Source organism: Anomaloglossus baeobatrachus, chromosome 8, assembly GCF_048569485.1.
Source record: "Anomaloglossus baeobatrachus isolate aAnoBae1 chromosome 8, aAnoBae1.hap1, whole genome shotgun sequence".
In the NCBI taxonomy this organism is placed as follows: domain Eukaryota; kingdom Metazoa; phylum Chordata; class Amphibia; order Anura; family Aromobatidae; genus Anomaloglossus; species Anomaloglossus baeobatrachus.
Window position 1 is genome coordinate 230703265 of NC_134360.1, and position 17797 is coordinate 230721061.

The window sequence follows — 17797 nt, forward strand, 5'->3', positions numbered from 1 at the left end:
GGGGGTACTTCACACACAGTGAGATCGCTGCTGAGTCACGTTTTTTGTGACCTCATTAGCGATCTCGCTGTGTGTGACACTGAGCAGTGATCTGGCCCCTGCTGTGAGATCGCTGCTCGTTACACACAGTGCTGGTTCGTTTTTTTATTGTTGCTCTCCCACTGATAAGCACACATCGCTGTGTGTGACAGTGAGAGAGCAACAATCCTGAATGTGAAGGGAGCAGGAGCCGGCGTCTGACAGCCTGCGGTAAGCTGTAACCAAGGTAAACATCGGGTAACCAAGGTGGTTACCCGATATTTACCTTCGTTACCAGCCTCCGCAGCTTTCATGCTGCCAGTGCCGGATCCTGCTCCCTGCACACGCTAAGTTAAGCGGTGTGAGCCGGTAACTAATGTAAATATCGGGTAACCATACCCGATGTTTACCTTAGTTACCAGTGTCCGCAGCTTCCAGACGCCGGCTCCGTGCAAGCGCAGCGTCGCTTGCACGTCGCTGCTGGCTGGTCGCTGGTGAGATCTGCCTGTTTGACAGCTCACCAGCGACCATGTAGCGATGCAGCAGCGATCCTGACCAGGTCAGATCGCTGGTCGGATCGCTGCTGCATCGCTAAAGTGTGAAGGTACCCTAAATCATCCCAGCTATATGCAGGTTATCAAAAGGAAAAAAAGTTAGTCTCGAAATAAGAGGGGAAAAACCCTATAAGCGCCATTGTTGGTGCTGAAAGAGTAGTGTTGAAGATTCCCAGTAAATCAGCGCAAGGTAAATTATGGCGACCAAGAGAAATGAAGGGAGCCCTGTGCTTGTGCATTTCCCTCCTTCACTGATTATTACACACGGGTAACGTTAAAGGGTTGCAACGTGTAATACTAGCTTCATTATGATGATGACCTTTCACACGAAGCCCAGAATATCTTCTGATGTTACTGCTGGTGCATGTTCATTGCGAGATTGTCTGGAATTGGGTGACGAATTCAGCCATGTTTTATGTCATCTTGGCTAATGAGCCTCTAGTCTCAAGCAGAATAAAAAATATGTAATTAATCCGCTGCCGAAAGTCACTTTTTCATCCCTGAAACCTCTTAAGGTTTATTTATATGCGGCTGTATGGAAGTGAGCATCGTGGATCTTGTAAGCCTCGCTTGTTGGCTGCAAATGCTGTTGTCGCCCAGTCATTTAATACGGCTGTGGCCTGACCTAGTGTATTATTCCAATGTGCCCAAATGTAAAGGGTTTTTTTTTTTCTCCTTCTTTTGGATAACTCACGAATGACTGGCCTTTAATTTTACCTTTCAGACAATCATCCATTTGGTTGTCCTATTTTTGTAATGCTAGATCCGTATGTATGATGCGTCTGATGCGTTTGGGTAATTATTTTAATAACACACCACATGAGTAATTTTTGGATGGTTTTGAAGGCTCTGTCGACTTTGCAATAAGTGGCGTAATAAATCTTTGTGCTGCGTCTGACTACATAGACTCTGTATGGGCGACACTGCTTATGGGGCAATCTGGTTGAACAAATAAGTAATCTTGATTAATTTTTTATTTCTTTGTCGCTCCATTGGGAGACCCAGACAATTGGGTGTATAGCTTCTGCCTCTGGAGGCCATACAAAGTAATTACACTTTAAAAAGTGTAACCCCTCCCCTCTGCTATACACCCTCCCGTGCATCACGGGCCCCTTAGTTTTTTGCTTTGTGTTGAAGGAGGCACACATTCACGCAAGCTCCACGTTTTTAGTCAGCAGCAGCTGCTGACTTTATCGGATGGAAGAAAAGAGGGCCCCTATGGGGCCCCCGGCATGCTCCCTTCTCACCCCACTCAGGTCGGCGGTGTTGTTAAGGTTGAGGTACCCATTGCGGGTACACAGGCAGGAGCCACATGCCGCTTTCCTTCCCCATCCCTTAGGGGCTCTGGGGAAGTGGGATCCTATCCGGTCATCCAGACACTGGGACCGGTCTCCCTCCGCAGCCCCTGGGGGAATCTGCCGGACAGGAGACGGAGTATCGTCAGGGACATGGCCCTGCATCCACAGGTACTCTGTGTCCCCGTTGGGACGGCGCATAAAGCACCTTGGGCCCAGACGCTGCAGCGACTGCGGCGTGGGTATGGATCCGGGACTACCGCGCCGACCGTGCACTGCCGGCCGGCCGCGGTTTTAACTTTAGTCCCCGGCTTTTGCGGCCTAGTATAGTATTCTCCCGCCCCCAGGCCTGCCAGTCAGGGAAAAGGGCGGGACGGTCAGTATGACACCGACAGTGAGGGCTGGAGTACACTGAGCTGTCCTCCGCCCCCCCTCACTACTCACGCTGGGGCACCAGATTCCCGCACTTTTGTGACTACGCCCACGCCTCCCTCCTCCTCTGAGAACGCCGTCAGCCATTTTTTCAGCACATTCTGCGGTGGAGAACTTCTGGCTGCAGCTGAGGGAGACCCGGGGCAGGGAATCTGGTGGCCACACAGAGCGGTTGGTAAGCCACACCGGTCTGCCGGTGCTGGACCCCCCAGAGTGCCGAACTGTATATATATATATATATATATATATATATATATATATATATATATATATATATATCGTTTGTGTATACAGGTTCGGCTGTACTGTTAACCTGAGGCTATTTATATATCCCTCAGTGATCACGGTGCTCCCTTACTTATCTCTTGGAGGACAACAACATGTCGTCCGCAAAGAGCAAGGGTACCAAGGCACAGGCTTATTTTGCAACCTGTACCTCATGTGCGGCTATGCTACCTGCAGGTTCCACCTACCCTCATTGTGTGCAATGCTCGGCCCCTGTGACACTCACTCAGCCGGAGCCTCAGGCACTGGTGGGACCCCCGGCTCAGGTAGAGACACCGGTTCCCACTGTCCAGGTGACAGGGACAGAGTTTGCAGTTTTGGCTGACAAACTGTCTGAGTCGCTTTCACAGTCCATGGCTCAGTCTATGGACAAATGGTCTGCTAAGATACTAGAAGCCTTGCAGTCCAGACCAACAACACAGATGCAGGGCACTGTGCGTTCTTCGTCCCCAGGTCCCCATCAGTTGGCGCAGCAATCTGCTCCTGAGGTGACACATAGGTCCCACGGTGAGGACTCCGACTCGGACCGCAGTCCCAGACCGGTGAAGCGGGCTCGCTGGGGACCTTCCTCCACTTCATCACGCTGCTCAGGGTCTCAGCATGAGGACTCTCTAGAGGATGAAGAGGAAGGCGCAGCTCAGGGCTCAGACCCTGACGGTGCTCTCAATCTAGATACACCTGAAGGGGACGCCATAGTAAATGACCTTATAGCATCCATCAACCAGGTGCTAGAAATTTCTCCTCCAACTCCAACTGTAGAGGAGGCGGCTTCACAGCAGGAGAAACACCAGTTTCGGTTTCCCAAACGTACACGGAGTGCCTTTGTCGATCACTCTAATTTCAGGGATGCTGTCCAGAAGCACAGAGCATACCCGGACAAGCGCTTTACTAAGCGCCTTAATGACACACGTTATCCCTTCCCCCCGGAAGTAGTGAAGGGTTGGGCTCAGTGTCCAAAAGTGGATCCTCCAGTCTCTAGGCTGACGGCCAGATCTGTGGTTTCAGTGGCAGATGGCTCATCGCTCAAGGATGCCACTGACAGGCAGAGCTCATGATGAAATCCATCTATGAAGCCATAGGAGCATCTTTTGCTCCGGCATTCGCGGCAGTGTGGGCGCTCCAAGCTATCTCAGCTTGTCTGTCTGAGATTTCTGCGGTCACACGCACCGCTACTCCGCAGGTTGTGTCTCTGACTTCTCAGGCGTCGGCTTTTTCGTCCTACGCCATGAACGCCGTCCTGGACTCGGTGAGCCGTTCAGCGGTAGCATCCGCCAATTCGGTGGCAGTCCGCAGAGCCATGTGGCTACGTGAATGGAAGGCAGACTCTGCCTCCAAGAAATTCTTAACCGGTTTGCCATTTTCTGGCGACCGTTTGTTTGGCGAGCAATTGGACGAAATTATTAAACAATCCAAGGGAAAGGACTCGTCCTTACCCCAGTCTAAACAAAACAAACCTCAACAGCGAAAGTTTCAATCGAGGTTTCAGTCCTTTCGGCCTTCGGCCAAGTCACATTCCTCCACGTCAAACAGGTCGGGGAAGGGCCAGAGGAACCCTTCTGCATGGCGGTCTAAGTCACGGCCTAAAAAGACCGCCGGAGGCACCGCCACCAAGGCGGCCTCTTCATGACTCTCGGCCTCCCCAAACCGCATCCTCGGTCGGTGGCAGGCTCTCCCGCTTTTGCGACGCCTGGTGGCCACATGTCCAAGACCGATGGGTGAGAGACATTCTGTCTCACGGTTACAGGATAGAGTTCAGCTCTCGTCCTCCAACTCGTTTCTTCACAACATCTCTGCCCCCAGAGCGAGCCGCTGCACTTTTCTTTGTCGCTCCTTATTGGGAGACCCAGACAATTGACAATTGGGTGTATAGCTTATGCCTCCGGAGGCCACACAAAGTATTACACTAAAAGTGTAAAGCCCCTCCCCTTCAGCCTATACACCCCCCGTACTGCTACGGGCTCATCAGTTTTTATGCTTTGTGCGAAGGAGGTCAGACATCCACGCATAGCTCCACAGCTTAGTCAGCAGCAGCTGCTGACTATGTCGGATGGAAGAAAAGAGGGCCCATAACAGGGCCCCCAGCATGCTCCCTTCTCACCCCACTCTTGTCGGCGGTGTTGTTAAGGTTGAGGTATCCATTGCGGGTACGGAGGCTGGAGCCCACATGCTGCTTTCCTTCCCCATCCCTCAATTAGGGCTCTGGGTGAAGTGGGATCCTTTCGGTCTCCAGGCACAGGAGACCGTGCTCCATCCACAGCTCCTGAGGACCATGCTGGATAGGAGCCGAGTATCGTTCAGGGACATGGCCCTGCTACTTTGAGGTACTCTGTGTCCCCGTGGGGACCGCGCACAGCAACACTCCAGCATTGCTGGGTGTGCTAGTGCACCGGGGACAGCAGCGCTGACTGCGTTTGTGCCATTACACACTTCAGCGTCGCTGAGTGTGTTCGTGTAGGGGGACTGCCGCGCTGACCGCCGCTGCCATGGTTATCACTGCGGCGCGGCTGGGACTGTTAGTGCGCCGGGGACTTCCGCGCCGACCGCGCTTATACGGCGGCCGCGCTTATAACTCGAGTCCCCGGCTTTTGCGGCCTAGTCTCGTTTTCTTCCCGCCCCCAGCCCTGCCAGTCAGGGGAAGGGCGGGACGCTGTACAGGACGGCAGCACTGAGGGCTGGAGCATGCTTTGCATACTCCACCCCCCTCACTCTGCACAGTGGGGCACCAGTTCCCGCACTTTTCTGGGTCACGCCCACGGCTCCCTCCTCTCCTCAGGACGCCGGCAGCCATTCCTCTCAGCTCTGCTAACGCTGGAGAAGAGAGACAAGCTCAAGGAGACCCAGGCAGGATTTCTGGTGCCCACACAACCGCTTTGCGAAGGCGGTAAGCAGCACCTGTGGTGCTGGCCCCACTAGTGCAGAAGTGTACTTATAGATTATATGATTATAGTCAGTTTACACTGTATGGTGCACTGTTGATTTTTGGCTATATACCCTCCTGTAGTGCTCAGAGGAGACAACAGCATGTCGTCCACAAATAGCAAGGGTGCCAAAGCACAGACTTACTATGCTGCCTGTGCAGCATGTACGGCTATACTGCCGGCAGGTTCCACTGACCCTCATTGTGTGCAATGCTCGGCCCCTGTGGCACTTTCTCAGCCGGAGCCTCTGCTAAGGGCGGCCCAGGGAGAACCACCTGTTAACACTGTCCAGGTGACAGGGACGGAGTTTGCAGTTTTTACTGAAAGACTTTCTGAGACTATGGCTAAGATATTAGAAGCCTTGCAGTCCAGGCCGGCATCTCAAGCCAGGGGCACTGTGGAATCATTGCCCCCTGGTCCCCCTCAGTTGGAACAGCAATGTCCTCCCGAGGTGTCTCATGGATCCCAGGGTGAGGTCTCTGACACGGACCGCAGCCCCAGACCGATTAAGCGAGCTCGCTATGATATCCCCTCGACATCATCACAATGTTCAGGGTCTCAGCGAGAGGACTCTCTGTATGATGAAGCGGAGGTAGCTGATCAGGATTCTGATCCTGAAGCCGCTCTCAACCTTGATACTCCTGATGGGGACGCCATAGTGAATGATCTTATTGCGTCCATCAATGAAATGTTGGATATTTCTCCCTCAGCTCCTCCAGTGGAGGAGTCAGCTTCTCAGCAGGAGAAATTCCGTTTCAGGTTTCCCAAGCGTACAAAGAGTATGTTTCTGGACCACTCTGACTTCAGAGAGGCAGTCCAGAAACACCGAGCTTGTCCAGATAAGCGTTTTTCCAAGCGCCTTAAGGATACACGTTACCCTTTCCCCCCTGACGTGGTCAAGGGCTGGACTCAGTGTCCCAAGGTGGATCCTCCAATCTCCAGACTTGCGGCTAGATCCATAGTTGCAGTGGAAGATGGAGCTTCACTCAAGGATGCCACTGACAGACAGATGGAGCTCTGGTTGAAATCCATCTATGAAGCTATCGGCGCGTCTTTTGCTCCAGCATTCGCAGCCGTATGGGCACTCCAAGCTATCTCAGCTGGTCAGGCGCAAATTGACGCACTCACACGTACGTCTGCGCCGCAGGTGGCGTCTATAACCTCTCAAACGTCGGCATTTGCGTCCTACGCTATTAATGCTGTCCTGGACTCTGCGAGCCGTACGGCTGTTGCAGCCGACAATTCGGTGGCAATACGCAGGGCCTTGTGGCTGCGGGAATGGAAGGCAGATTCGGCTTCCAAAAAGTGCTTAACTGGATTGCCATTTTCTGGCGACCGTTTGTTTGGTGAGAGATTGGATGAAATCATCAAACAATCCAAGGGAAAGGAAACATCCTTACCCCAGGCCAAACCAAAAACACCCCAACAGAGGAGGGGACAGTCGAGGTTTCGGTTCTTTCGGGGTGCGGGCAGGTCCCAATTCTCCTCGTCCAAAAGGCCTCAGAAGGATCAGAGGAACGCCGACGCATGGCGGTCTAAATCACGCCCTAAAAAGACCGCCGGAGGTGCCGCTACCAAGGCGGCTTCCTCATGACTTACGGCCTCCTCACACCGCATCCTCGGTCGGTGGCAGGCTCTCTCCCGCTTTTGCGACACCTGGCTGCCACAAGTAAAAGACCGTTGGGTGAGAGACATTTTGTCTCACGGTTACAGGATAGAGTTCAGCTCTCGTCCTCCGACTCGATTCTTCAGAACATCTCCGCCTCCCGAGCGAGCCGAGGCTCTTCTGCAGGCGGTGGGCATTCTGAAGGCAGAAGGAGTGGTGGTCCCGGTTCCTCTTCAGCAACAGGGCCACGGTTTCTACTCCAACCTGTTTGTGGTTCCAAAGAAGGACGGGTCCTTCCGTCCTGTTTTGGACCTAAAACTGCTCAACAAACACGTAAGGACCAGGCGGTTCCGGATGGAATCCCTCCGCTCCGTCATCGCCTCAATGTCCCAAGGAGATTTCCTAGCATCGATCGATATCAAGGATGCTTATCTCCACGTACCAATTGCTCCAGAGCATCAGCGCTTCTTGCGCTTCGCCATAGGAGACGAACACCTTCAGTTCGCGGCACTGCCGTTTGGCCTGGCGACAGCCCCAAGGGTTTTCACCAAGGTCATGGCTACAGTAGTTGCGGTCCTCCACTCTCAGGGTCACTCAGTGATACCTTACTTAGACGATCTGCTGGTCAAGGCACCCTCTCAAGAGGCATGCCAACACAGCATCAACGTTACTCTGGAGATTCTCCAGAGTTTCGGGTGGATCATCAATTTTCCAAAGTCAAATCTGACACCGGTCCAATCGCTGACATATCTTGGCATGGAGTTTCATACTCTTCCAGCGATAGTGAAGCTTCCGCTGGACAAACAGCGTTCACTACAGACAGGGGTGCAATCTCTCCTTCAAGGTCGGTCACACCCCTTGAGGCGCCTCATGCACTTCCTGGGGAAGATGGTGGCAGCAATGGAAGCAGTCCTTTTCGCGCAGTTTCACCTGCGTCCACTTCAATGGGACATCCTACGCAAGTGGGACAGGATGCCGACGTCCCTAGACAGGAACGTTTCCCTCTCTCAGGCAACCAAAGCTTCCCTTCTGTGGTGGCTTCTTCCCACTTCATTATCGAAGGGGAAATCCTTCCTACCCCCATCCTGGGCGGTGGTCACGACGGACGCGAGTCTGTCAGGGTGGGGAGCAGTTTTTCTCCACCACAGGGCTCAGGGTACGTGGACCCAGCAAGAGTCCTCACTTCAGATCAATGTTCTGGAGATCAGGGCAGTGTACCTTGCCCTAAAAGCGTTCCAGCAGTGGCTGGAAGGCAAGCAGATCCGAATTCAGTCGGACAACTCCACAGCGGTGGCTTACATCAACCACCAAGGTGGGACACGCAGTCGGCAAGCCTTCCAGGAAGTCCGGCGGATTCTGCTGTGGGTGGAAGCCACAGCATCCACCATATCCGCAGTTCACATCCCGGGCGTAGAAAACTGGGAAGCAGACTTTCTCAGTCGCCAGGGCATGGACGCAGGGGAATGGTCCCTTCACCTGGACGTGTTTCAGGAGATCTGTTGCCGCTGGGGGATGCCGGACGTCGACCTAATGGCGTCACGGCACAACAACAAGGTCCCAACATTCATGGCTCGATCTCAAGATCACAGAGCTCTGGCGGCAGACGCCTTAGTTCAGGATTGGTCGCAGTTTCGGCTTCCTTATGTGTTTCCTCCTCTGGCACTGTTGCCCAGAGTGTTACGCAAGATCAGGGCCGACTGCCGCCGCGTCATCCTCGTCGCTCCAGACTGGCCGAGGAGGTCGTGGTACCCGGATCTGTGGCATCTCACGGTCGGCCAACCGTGGGCACTGCCAGACCGACCAGATTTGCTGTCTCAAGGGCCGTTTTTCCATCTGAATTCTGCGGCCCTCAACCTGACTGTGTGGCCATTGAGTCCTGGATCCTAGCGTCTTCAGGATTATCTCAAGAGGTCATTGCCACTATGAGACAGGCTAGGAAACCTACGTCCGCCAAGATCTACATTTCTCGAACGGCGCCCCTGCGCCGCTCGGATGCACTCTTTGTCCTTGTCGCTGGCCAGCGTAAAGGGACACAAGCTTCCAAGTCAACCCTGGCTCGGTGGATCAAGGAACCAATTCTCGAAGCTTACCGTTCCTCGGGGCTTCCGGTTCCCTCAGGACTGAAGGCCCATTCTACCAGGGCCGTGGGAGCGTCCTGGGCCTTGCGACACCAGGCTACGGCTCAGCAGGTGTGTCAGGCAGCTACCTTGTTGAGCCTGCACACTTTCACGAAGCACTATCAGGTGCATACCTATGCTTCGGCAGATGCCAGCCTAGGTAGGCGAGTCCTTCAGGCGGCAGTTGCCCACCTGTAGGACGGAGCCGTTACGGCTCTATTATGAGGTATTATTTACCCACCCAGGGACTGCTTTTGGACGTCCCAATTGTCTGGGTCTCCCAATAAGGAGCGACAAAGAAGAAGGGAATTTTGTTTACTTACCGTAAATTCCTTTTCTTCTAGCTCCAATTGGGAGACCCAGCACCCGCCCCTGTTTTTGTATAACACATATTGTTCATGTTAAATGGTTTCAGTTCTCCGATATTCCTTCGGATTGAATTTACTTTAAACCAGTTTATAATTTTTTCCTCCTTCGGGCTTTTGCACCAAAACTGATGAGCCCGTAGCAGTACGGGGGGTGTATAGGCTGAAGGGGAGGGGCTTTACACTTTTAGTGTAATACTTTGTGTGGCCTCCGGAGGCATAAGCTATACACCCAATTGTCAATTGTCTGGGTCTCCCAATTGGAGCTAGAAGAAAAGGAATTTACGGTAAGTAAACAAAATTCCCTTCTTTCAGGCGGTGAATGCTCTGAAGGCAGAAGGAGTGGTGATTCCCGTTCCCCCTCAGGAACATGGTCACGGCTTCTACTCCAACTTGTTCGTGGTGCCAAAAAAGGACGGATCTTTCCGTCCCGTTCTAGACCTCAAACTGCTCAACAAGCATGTCAGCACCAGAAGGTTTCGGATGGAATCTCTCCGCTCGGTCATCGCCTCAATGTCACAAGGAGACTTCCTAGCATCAATAGACATCAAGGATGCTTATCTCCATGTGCCGATCGCACCCGAACATCAACGCTTCCTGCGTTTCGCCATTGGGGACGAACACCTTCAGTTCGTGGCACTGCCTTTCGGCTTGGCGACAGCCCCACGGGTCTTCACCAAGATCATGGCAACAGTGGTGGCGGTCCTACACTCTCAGGGCCACTCGGTGATCCCTTACTTAGACGATCTCCTAGTCAAGGCACCCTCCTGGGTGGCTTGCCAGCACAGCCTGACCATTGCCCTGGAGACTCTCCAGAGGTTCGGGTGGATCATCAATTTCCCAAAGTCAAAATTGACACCGACCCAATCCCTGACTTACCTCGGGATGGAGTTTCATACTCTGTCAGCGATAGTGAAGCTTCCGCTGGACAAACAGCGTTCACTACAGACAGGGGTCCAATCTCTTCTTCGGGGTCAGTCACACTCTTTGAGACGCCTTATGCACTTCCTAGGGAAGATGGTGGCAGCAATGGAAGCAGTTCCCTTTGCGCAGTTTCATCTGCGTCCACTTCAGTGGGACATTCTCCGCAAATGGGACAAGAGGTCGACGTCCCTCGACAGGAACGTTTCCCTGTCAAGAGCAGCCAAAACCTCCCTTCAGTGGTGGCTTCTTCCCACTTCTTTGTCGAAGGGAAAATCCTTCCTGCCCCCATCCTGGGCTGTGGTCACGACAGACGCGAGCCTGTCAGGGTGGGGAGCGGTCTTCCTCCACCACAGGGCTCAGGGAACCTGGACTCCGACGGAGTCCTCCCTGCAGATCAATGTTCTGGAGATAAGGGCAGTGTATCTAGCCCTACAGGCGTTCCAGCGGTGGCTGGAGGGCAGACAGATCCGAATACAATCAGACAACGCCACGGCGGTCGCATACATCAACCACCAAGGCGGCACACGCAGTCGTCAAGCATTCCAAGAGGTTCGGCGGATTCTGCTGTGGGCGGAAGCCACAGCCTCCACCATCTCCGCAGTTCACATCCCGGGCGTAGAAAACTGGGAAGCAGACTTTCTCAGTCGCCAGGGCATGGACGCAGGGGAATGGTCTCTTCACCCGGACGTGTTTCAAGAGATCTGTTGCCGCTGGGGAACGCCGGACGTCGATCTAATGGCGTCTCGGCACAACAACAAAGTCCCGGCATTCATGGCACGGTCTCAGGATCACAGGGCGCTGGCGGCAGATGCGTTAGTTCAGGACTGGTCGCAGTTTCGACTACCCTATGTATTTCCCCCTCTGGCACTTCTGCCCAGAGTGTTACGCAAGATCAGGTCCGACTGCAGGCGCGCCATCCTCGTCGCTCCAGACTGGCCGAGAAGGTCGTGGTACCCGGATCTGTGGCACCTCACGGTGGGGCAACCGTGGGTACTCCCAGACCGACCAGACTTGCTGTCTCAAGGGCCATTTTTCCATCTGAATTCTGCGGCCCTCAACCTGACTGTGTGGCCATTGAGTCTTGGCTCCTAGCGTCATCAGGGTTATCTCAAGATGTCATTGCCACCATGAGACAGGCCAGGAAATCAACGTCCGCCAAGATCTAGCACAGGACTTGGAAGATCTTCTTAGCCTGGTGCTCGGATAGGGGTTTTGCTCCCTGGCCGTTTGCATTGCCCACTTTTCTTTCCTTTCTTCAATCAGGATTGGACAAGGGTTTGTCTCTTGCCTCTCTCAAGGGACAAGTGTCGGCGCTTTCAGTGTTTTTTCAAAAGCGTCTAGCCAGACTCTCGCAGGTCCGCACGTTCCTGCAGGGAGTTTGCCACATAGTCCCACCTTACAAGCGTCCGCTAGAACCCTGGGATCTTAACAAGGTGCTGACGGCTCTCCAGAAGCCACCTTTCGAGCCGATGCGGGAGATCTCTCTATCTCGCCTTTCACAGAAAGTGGCCTTCCTAGTGGCAGTCACTTCACTTAGGAGAGTGTCTGAGCTAGCAGCGCTGTCATGCAAAGTCCCCTTCCTGGTCTTTCACCAGGATAAGGTGGTCCTGCGTCCGGTCCTGGAATTTCTCCCCAAGGTGGTATCCCCTTTTCATCTCAATCAGGATATCTCCTTGCCTTCTTTTTGCCCTCATCCAGTTCACCAATGTGAAAAGGATTTGCACTTGTTAGACCTCGTGAGAGCACTCAGAATCTAAATTTCTCGCACGGCGCCCCTGCGCCGTTCGGATGCGCTCTTTGTCCTTGTCGCTGGCCAGCGTAAGGGGTCTCAGGCTTCCAAGTCAACCTTGGCTAGGTGGATCAAGGAACCGATTCTTGAAGCCTACCGTTCATCGGGGCTTCAGATTCCTTCAGGGCTTAAAGCCCATTCTACCAGGGCCGTAGGCGCGTCCTGGGCTTTGCGGCACCAGGCTACGGCTCAGCAGGTGTGTCAGGCGGCTACCTGGTCGAGTCTGCACACCTTCACAAAACACTATCAGGTGCATGCCTATGCTTCGGCAGAGGCTAGCCTAGGTAGGCGAGTCCTTCAGGCGGCAATTGCCCACCTGTAAGAGGGGGCCGGTTTCCGGCTCTTTTTATCGAGGTATTCTGTTACCCACCCAGGGATTGCTTTTGGACATCCCAATTGTCTGGGTCTCCCAATGGAGCGACAAAGAAGAAGGGAATTTTGTTTACTTACCGTAAATTCCTTTTCTTCTAGCTCCTATTGGGAGACCCAGCACCCGCCCCTGTTCCCTTCGGGTTGTTGTTCTTTTGTGTACACATGTTGTTCATGTTCAATTGTTCTTTTGGTTAATGGTTCAGTTCTCCGAACATCCTTCGGATTGAGTTTACCTTAGACCAATTTATAAAGTTCCTCCTTCCTGCTTTGGCACCAAAACTGAGGGGCCCGTGATGCACGGGAGGGTGTATAGGCAGAGGGGAGGGGTTACACTTTTTAAAGTGTAATTACTTTGTGTGGCCTCCAGAGGCAGAAGCTATACACCCAATTGTCTGGGTCTCCCAATAGGAGCTAGAAGAAAAGGAATTTACGGTAAGTAAACAAAATTCCCTTCGTTATTATTAATTTTTTTTTTTGTATTTCTGATTATGTGCAAACCAAGATGACAGGATCCTATTTTTTATTATCTATTTAGCCATTCCTTCATATAGTTGTAGCATTTTCTATGTAGTGTAAGCAACTGCTATACAACACACCGGACCGCAAAGAATATTCTTAGCATTGTGTTATGTGAGAGGGAAAATTGTCACACTGTGTTTGACTCTGGCATATGTTTGTTTTATTGTTTAGGGAATGTTCCAGGAGAAAGCAGAGGTAATAACAAGTATTGTAAAGTGAAGAAATAATAGGGTAGCGTTTTCTGTTGGCACTGGCTGGCACTTTCTTGTTTGTATGACCTGGGTCATTGTTATGCAATGTGTCTTACTAATGCTATATCTGCAGCCTCTACCCCCTTCCCTAGCACCACTAATCGGTTGCTTTAGGGATTCCGTATCAGGACACAATTCACCCTTTGTATGTCGTCACTTTAAAGGCATTCGGAACGACTTTTTTTTTTTTCCCCTTCCTTTTACTAGGTTCATGCAGAATCTGAAGGATTGGATCATCACTTCCGCAAGCCTGCAAATGACATCACTTCCCAACTTGAGATCAATTTCGGAGACCTTGGACGCCCCGGACGTGGACGCGGTGGTGGAAGAGGAGGACGTGGACGCGGTGGAAGGCCCAGTCGTGGGGGTAGAACTGACAAGGTAAGTTGCATGTTGCATTGTATAAACATTGGGTCTTTTGATCCATTTAGAAGTGTGTGTAAAATTTGGTAGTCTCAACTGTACATAATGTGTGTATATATAGAGTATTAGGGTATGTGCACACATTGAGTATTCGCTTTGCATGAAAAACACAGCGAAAAAAACGACAATTTTTGCATCATTCAATGGGTGAAAAAAATGCTTTAAGTATTGAAATGTTGCAGATTATTTTCTGCACCAAATCTGCAAGGTGAAAATACTCAGTGTGCATTACAGTTCAGGATTCTCTTTGGCTTTGCTGGCATCAGTATGTACAGCGTTTTGGACGAAGCCTACCTCAGCTGCGTCCAAACTGCTGCGGTGTACAGTACAAGCATAGTGGAAGGGAATCCTAGAAATCACGTGCCAACTATGCTTCCTTTTTCTGCAGCAAAGACATGCGGAGCGTCTTTCCAGACCTCAGCATGTCAATTGTGTGCTGCAGATTCCCATGCGTCCCCTGTAGGTAGAACACAGCGAGGAGACAGCAGCGCACTGAACCCTGATCATGGGAACGAGCAGGCTGCGGACATGCTCCCCCCCCCCCCCCCCTTGGTCAGGACCCATGCTCCTCCCCCCCCTGGTCAGGACCCATGCTCCCCCCCCCCCCCCCCTGGTCAGGACCCATGCTCCTCTCCCCCCTGGTCAGGACCCATGCTCCCCCCCCCCCCCCCCCCCTGGTCAGGACCCATGCTCCTCCCCCCCCCTTCCCCAGTCAGGACTCGCTGCATTCTGAACGCAGCGAGTCCTGATCGTGGGCACATACCCTAAGGATTTCCTTGCAGTTTTGTTACAAAATTGCACGCCGAGTGCATAAAATTTTTTTTGATAGTGTGTGCACACATCCTTAATTCCATTCTCTAGGTGGTGTATATAATACCCTGCAGTGGGCAATGTGGAGGAAATGTGAGGCCAGCCACATCTGATGGCGCTTAGTTCACTCCCTAGGACTTTGTTCACACTACTGGCAAACTGGTTTTGTCTGTGAAAGCGTTTTAATGTTGGAACCGATTTAGACAAATAGTTGTCAGTATAATCTGCAAAAGACTAGAAGGGTCTAACTTATGTGTAGAGGGTCTAAAGGCCACGTCTCACTAAGCGACATCTCTGCTGAGTCACGGTTTTCGTGACTCAACAGCTGGGCAGGACGCATCGCTGTGTTTGACACTGTGTGACAGGGTCCCAATGACAGGCAAAGATCGTTATACAGGTCGCTACTGAGTCGTTGGTAAGGTCTGACTGTGTGACATCTCACCAGCGACTTACCAGCGATCCTTATCAGGTTGCATCGTTTTCGGGATCGCTGGTAAGTTGCTAAATGTGACAGGGGCTTCACTGATGGGTGGGAAGGATCCCTGTGATATTTATTTTGCCTGATAAGAATATGGAGAGGGGGTTTTGTTGATTATGCGTTGGGGGCTTTCCTTTAATTTTCTGTGTTCTTCTGCCAAAATCACACGTAACACCATTTCTCTCTTCCAGTCAAGCGTGTCAGCCCCTGATGTTGATGACCCCGAGGCTTTCCCAGCTTTGTCATAAACTGGATGACTAAAGTCCCAACCTGGTGCCCCCGTGGCCCCTCCCTTCTACGAGGCTTGCATGCTTAAGGATCCTAAACAACTACAATTAAAGACTGTCGATCATACCATTCACACCTATGGACTGAATTTTATCTGTTTTAAAAGAAAAAAAAAAAAAAGGACTTCTCTCGCTACACAGAAGCAACCATACGGTAGTTCAGTTTTGTATTTAGATACGTACTGGTAGCAGGGACGTTTTCATAATTTTTTCAGAGATTATGCATTCTTCATGGATACTTTTTTGTATGGCTGCTTGAAAATATGCGTTTCCAAACTTGAAAATATAGGTGTGAAAAGTGTGTACCAGTTAAAGCTTTCACTTCATCTGTGTTTTTATTCTCTTCCAATGTTTTTTTTTTTTTTTTCTTTTTTTTAAGCTTTAGTTTTATGCTAACACACTAGTTTTTGTTTTTTTTCTTCTTTGAGTTTATACTTTGGGTTTAGCATATAAGCCACGTGCCCTAATTTTTATTTTTTCTCCATGTATATACCAATTTCCCATTTGGAAAGGTATGCGGTGGTGGTAGTGATTTTTTTTTTTTTTTTTTTTTCTTTTATGAACTTTTTTTTTTTTTTTTTTTTAGACTTGAAAAATTAGGGTACACAATTAGAGAACACCCAATTTGTTAGTGTATGTTTACAAGCAGTCTACTGGAATTTTGGCCTATTTTTGGCAGCCCCATATAGGTAATCTTTAATTTTTTTATTTTTTTTTTCGTCCAAGCGCACAAAAGCTTTAAATTTTAAATGTGAAGTGTGCAGCTGAATTCCCCAGGGGTGGATGAGTGTATATAATTTTAAGTAAACCATGAAGAGAACAATTTTCCAAGTCTAAAACCTAATCCGGTAATTTTGCTATTTTGCCGTAACCCTTGTATTAGGAGGAAGCATTTTTATAAATGGCACTGAAGAGACTTTTAGGTGACTTACTGTCCTCCCAAGCCTGTATTATATTAAAAGGGGTGATGCAAAGTGAACCCCCTCCTTTTAATTTTTACCCCACATTGTCTTATTATTTCTAGCTTCTCCGTTCCACTGGTTGACAAATGAATGTTTCTCTCTTCAGGGGAATCTATACAAATTCCACTCCCCTTTTTAAAGGGTTTTTTTTTTTTTTGTTTTATTTAAATTGTTAATATTTAGGTGGGAAGGGGGGGGGGATGACCACTTCAAAAACAACAAAAAAAAGTTGCGAAAGAAAAAAACAAAAAAATACACAAAAAATAAAAGGATAAAAAAGCTGTCTACAGTGTTTGTTAGGATAAGATACTCCTATTATTTAATATTCTTTTTACACTTTTTAGCAGGCTATGAAATTTGTAGGTTCTTATCTGCATAGTTTAATTAAAAAATAAAAATACAGATACTATCGCCCTATTTTTATAAAAGATGTATAGTCGACAAAGTATCCAGAACCGTCGTGCACCACGATAAGCGCGATCGTAAATGTTCCTGTGCCCCTTGCGGTTTTGTACTTTGCTGGATGTACCCGGTTGTTTCCAGCGCTGGCGGGGTCAGTGGTATTTTTTATTCAACTGGCTTAGCTGAGATTATTTTCTAGGAGATATAATTTTACTATGAGGCTACAAATCAGAGGTATTGGGAAAGACCGCTTAGAAGTGAGCCTGCTGGGACTGAGGCGGATCTCGGCCTTGTGCGAAGTGGGATAGTTTACTCCGTTCTTCCTCTGTGCTTCCCTCGGGGATCGTCACAAGCCCTACGAGACATAAGTTTTATTCTTTGGGTGCTGTTGGCCGCTCATCCCTCAGTAAGCGATCGCGTCTCCTGGTGTTTGTGCCAATCGAGCATCACTTCAGGCAAGACGTGATTTTTACTTTAAGACGGGAAGCCCAAAGATGCAACATACCCGGGCATCTGTAGGTGCGGATTAATAGATATTAGAATAAATAGGTCAGTTATAGGCATAGGGAAAAGTGCACAAATTTGACAACTTGCACTGTGTCCATCTGCACAAAAAAAAAAAAACAACCAACCGATTAATGCAAATCATTGATGATTGATGCACACTTTCTATTGTGATGCATTATTGTAAATGCAGGTATCGGCGCTTTAATGGCGTGCAGCAACATTACCATGTACTAGGGTTGAGTCGTCATGGCACATGTCCTATACAGGGCTCGGACAGCTCTCCTTTTGGACAAGGTCATTGCACACCTCCTGCTAAAATCATTGAGCATTGATTTAATGCACAGATCTGATCTGTGGGGGGTTAGGGAGCCCCCAGCTCACGTCCAAGGTAAAAAAAAGAGCATGTCCAAAGGTAGACACCTAGCAAAAAGCAGCTGCGCTCCGATGCAGAGGGACGTCCGGCCGGAGGCTGATAGCGGCGGC

The 17797-nt window shown here is 50.5% G+C and overlaps 1 protein-coding gene across 4 annotated transcripts in view; it reads left to right on the forward strand.

Moving 5' to 3' along the window:
• The window catches only part of SERBP1 (SERPINE1 mRNA binding protein 1), a 32225-nt gene extending 15539 nt beyond the window's left edge, over positions 1 to 16686 (forward strand). For 2 of the 4 annotated variants that reach the window (XM_075320328.1, XM_075320329.1), the window contains exons 7-9: positions 13366 to 13389; positions 13653 to 13826; positions 15348 to 16686. In XM_075320328.1, coding sequence (XP_075176443.1) covers positions 13366 to 13389; positions 13653 to 13826; positions 15348 to 15404 — 255 coding nt within the window. In that variant the 3' untranslated portion in view covers positions 15405 to 16686. The remainder of the gene's footprint in view (positions 1 to 13365; positions 13390 to 13652; positions 13827 to 15347) is intronic. The other 2 variants (XM_075320330.1, XM_075320331.1) reach the window with 1 other exon arrangement.
• The last annotated feature ends 1111 nt before the right edge of the window (positions 16687 to 17797 follow it).